Source organism: Hippocampus comes, unplaced genomic scaffold, assembly GCF_001891065.2.
Source record: "Hippocampus comes isolate QL1 unplaced genomic scaffold, H_comes_QL1_v1.1 scaffold25, whole genome shotgun sequence".
NCBI lineage: Eukaryota > Metazoa > Chordata > Actinopteri > Syngnathiformes > Syngnathidae > Hippocampus > Hippocampus comes.
Window position 1 is genome coordinate 1,014,002 of NW_017804844.1, and position 3,409 is coordinate 1,017,410.

At 41.4% G+C, this 3,409-nt stretch overlaps 1 protein-coding gene and 1 long non-coding RNA gene across 2 annotated transcripts in view; one reads left to right on the forward strand and one right to left on the reverse strand.

Annotated features, from left to right (window-relative positions):
* Positions 1-1,022: 1,022 nt before the first annotated feature.
* Positions 1,023-3,058, forward strand: LOC109518844 (uncharacterized). Its single transcript, XR_002168829.1, has 2 exons — positions 1,023-2,049; positions 2,790-3,058. It is a non-coding gene; the product is annotated as an uncharacterized LOC109518844 (long non-coding RNA).
* A 208-nt stretch (positions 3,059-3,266) lies between these two features.
* Positions 3,267-3,409, reverse strand: part of LOC109518491 (C-C chemokine receptor type 9-like) — a 6,355-nt gene continuing 6,212 nt past the window's right edge. Inside the window, exon 4 of the mRNA XM_019874348.1 lies at positions 3,267-3,271. Coding sequence (XP_019729907.1) covers positions 3,267-3,271 — 5 coding nt within the window. The remainder of the gene's footprint in view (positions 3,272-3,409) is intronic.

The following is a 3,409-nucleotide window of genomic DNA, read 5'->3' on the forward strand; positions in this document are numbered from 1 at the left end:
TTTTTTTTTTTTTTTACATTTAAGCAGGCACAGTGCTGTGAGCGAAGCACTTATTATTCTTTAAAACTATACAAGAGTCTTAGAAATTGAAATACAAAGTATTTATTCATATCCATTACCGACTAGTTCAATCAATATTTCATTCTTATTTTTTTTTGCATTCAAATAGGTGTTAAAACCATGTGTTTGTATTTTTTTCTTTGTACAAATATGAATACAAATTGTTCATTACGTGGATTACTTGTGCTCAATCAAACAGAAGTCTCATCATGAAAAAAAAAAACATATTTGGCCCAATCCAAGAACATTTTTGCCAATTTAACTGACTTTACATTTAAAGTGAAGAGAAGAAAGTTCGGAAGGGAAGTCCGTCTAAATATGTTTATTTCTATTTCTTGTTTATATTCTAATATAATAACTGCACCGTAATTCACAAGCCACGATGGCCCTGCTCCAACGACAAATACTCACAGTGACAAAGTCATCAGTTGCTGTCGTCACGGATGGCGAAGGAAAAAAATCACCCATGTTATCTGCAAGAATTAAGAGTTACATGATCACCTGAATTCGTTATTTTAACAAGAGGTAGGATACTAGTAATAATAATAATAATAATAATCGTGTTGCAGCAAGTGTTTTACCTTCTTGGTTGGGTGCGGATGCACAAGGTCTGATGCACAAGCTCTTCTTTTTTTTGTTGTGTGTGTGTGTGTGTGTGAGCGCGACTCATCCTCTGCTGGCTTTTATGACTTCTCCACGGCCGCAAGATCACGTGCTGATCATTCCACCTCTGTCTCAATCGACAGCGAGCTCGTGCGCACAACCACACACGCGAACCCGTCGTGGGACAACCTCACGGTGCGTGCGGACCACCTCTTGTCCAAGGATGATCCACTGACCGTGTCATCGTTGAACGCGCATGCCCAAATAGACAGTAAGGCATGCCTATCAGACCGGAACCACAACAATTTCTCTCCACAGATGATAAAATTTCAGGTCACCTTAAAAAAAAAAAAAAAAACAAAAAAAACCTTTGTGTGCACAGGTGGAGCACTCAGCATGACTGATGCGTGAAACCCAAAACCTTCAGGTGTGATTAAAGAGCAGAGGCGCCCCGATGCTAAGACGGAGCCCCCGTACAACTGTGGGAAGCGTCTCCGATGACACCCAAGGCGTAATTCGACACTTTTTGCCTTCACCGTCACTCGGATGATGGATGAGATAAGGGCGCCGCGCACCTCTTGACACCTGCGCTTTTGCATTTCTGTGCCATCGGATCCGATTAAACGGATCATTTTGGGCAGAATCCGGTTTCACGCCGGGAGTTAGATGGCACCCGTGAGGCATGAAGCGCACACAACATTCTTTTAGTACAAATAAATAGTTCAGCCTTTACTTGGTCAATTCAGTTTAATTGATGATAAGTTATGAATCCAGGTGAGGAGTTATCTTTTATGGGTCGATCGCAAAGCTCACTGGCGCTGTCTGAAAACTAAATGGAAAAAAAAAATATAGACCCCAACAGCGGTTTCACCGGTCATCGGGAAGTTGGGTACCACCCAAAGAGGACGCACAAGAAAGTCTTAACGGGAAGTCCATCATTTTGGTCTGAAGGATTTAATTTCGATGAACACCTACTGAAAAAATTCGCCCAAATTGAAATTCTTATTTCCGACACAGATGGGTGGTTTTTTTTTAACCTATGCTGTGTCAACTGGGTAAAACACGACATCAAGATTTGATGATAATTTCAAATAAATCCCTTTTTTTTGGGGGGGGCGCTTCAACGTGGTGAGAAGTGAAAACCCCTACCCCCCCGTCCCGACCCGAAAATTTATTGAGAAGTGTAAAAATAAGGCTGACGCGAGTTTCACCGATTGACACGAAAGTGGCACCTGGAAAAAAAATTCTCAACACACGTCTTGAAAGTGAACAGGAAGTCAACCAATTTGGTCTGGACCATCAGTTTTCTATCATCAATTCCAGGACTCGTACTTTTATAACTTTCAAATCGGGATTTTCCCCCAACTGGGTCCTGCTCAGAATCAGGTAAGCTACACACACGGGCGATTCCAATTGCTAATCTTTTTTTTTTTTTTTGCTAGCACCATCGAATGCGGTTGGAGTACTGCGATTCATTCGAATGATTCTACTTTAGAGGATTTTATGAGAAAAAGAGAGCCGACGTAATCGCTTTTTTAAAAAATCATTTGTGGTTGTACTTTGCATTTGTATTGCTGGATACCTAAATGAGAAAATTAACGTGTACGTGTGTTGTATGTTACTTAAAGCTACAACTAGAAACACGAATTTACACGGTGGCCAAAAAAAAAAAAAAAAAGACAAGCAGAATTAAGGCACTTTTTCTTACAGCTCATGTACTGCACTTTGCATTATTTTATAGGATGACACTGTTCAAAACCATTCATGTGACATGGGAAAAAAAAAAGTGGGGCTTGCCAGTAAAGGGAAATACATCAAATGACCTAAGTCACATTACTAACCGCAGCAGCACAACACACGCTCCACAAGGAGACTGTCCCAAAGCAAGCTGACGAAACACGCGCTGGTAACTCACCAGTCACGCCAGTTTGATTGACAAGCCGGCTTTTGTTTCGCAAGAGGCACTCGTCTCACTTTTGTCAGTTGGCATCCCTACGAGGCCCAGGGAAACAGCTGCACTACAGGAACGACCCCAGGGGTGTTTCCTGAAATAACACTGCCAAAATCACCACGAGCGGAAAAGTGTTTGGTGGTGTTTTGTACATTGCAGCGTATTTTTTTTTCAGGTATCCTAACTCTTTGTTTACCACATGAAGCAGTGCGAGTGATGCAGGTGGAAGGCGGGTCCGATTGCAGCAAGTTTCACTGCAAACAGCGGTTGGGGCTTGGAAGCAGGTGACCCCACAGACAAGTGTCAAAAGTACCTCACGTTTAGTTTGTACTTGTGGTAATTTGGAGTTGTGTACAACCACCTCTACCTCACATCGAGAGACAATAGTCACCTTACTTAACTCATTCAATGCCACGGACGTTTTTTTTTCTTCGTGTTTTTAAAGAATCCCAGGTATGTGTTTAGGTATTTTTTTTTAATTCACGTGATAGTTCCAGCACACCTTTTGTGAGAATAAGTGGATTCGAAAATGGATGGATGTATGAAGGGAAAAAATCCGATACAGTAGTCACAGAAAAATCAAAACAATGTTGTGGCTTTCAGGGCCAATTTTTTTGTTTTGTTTTTTTAATTCTCAAAGTGCAATTCAATGTCAACCTTTTAGCGGGAGAGGCATGTTCGTAGTTTCATTGAACCCCTAAGAAACGAGTACTTAATCCAGCTCAAGAAGCTTCTGATCATCCCATCCAAAAAGAGAAGCCGACAACAGAAAAAAAAAAAGTCCGATAGGGCCTG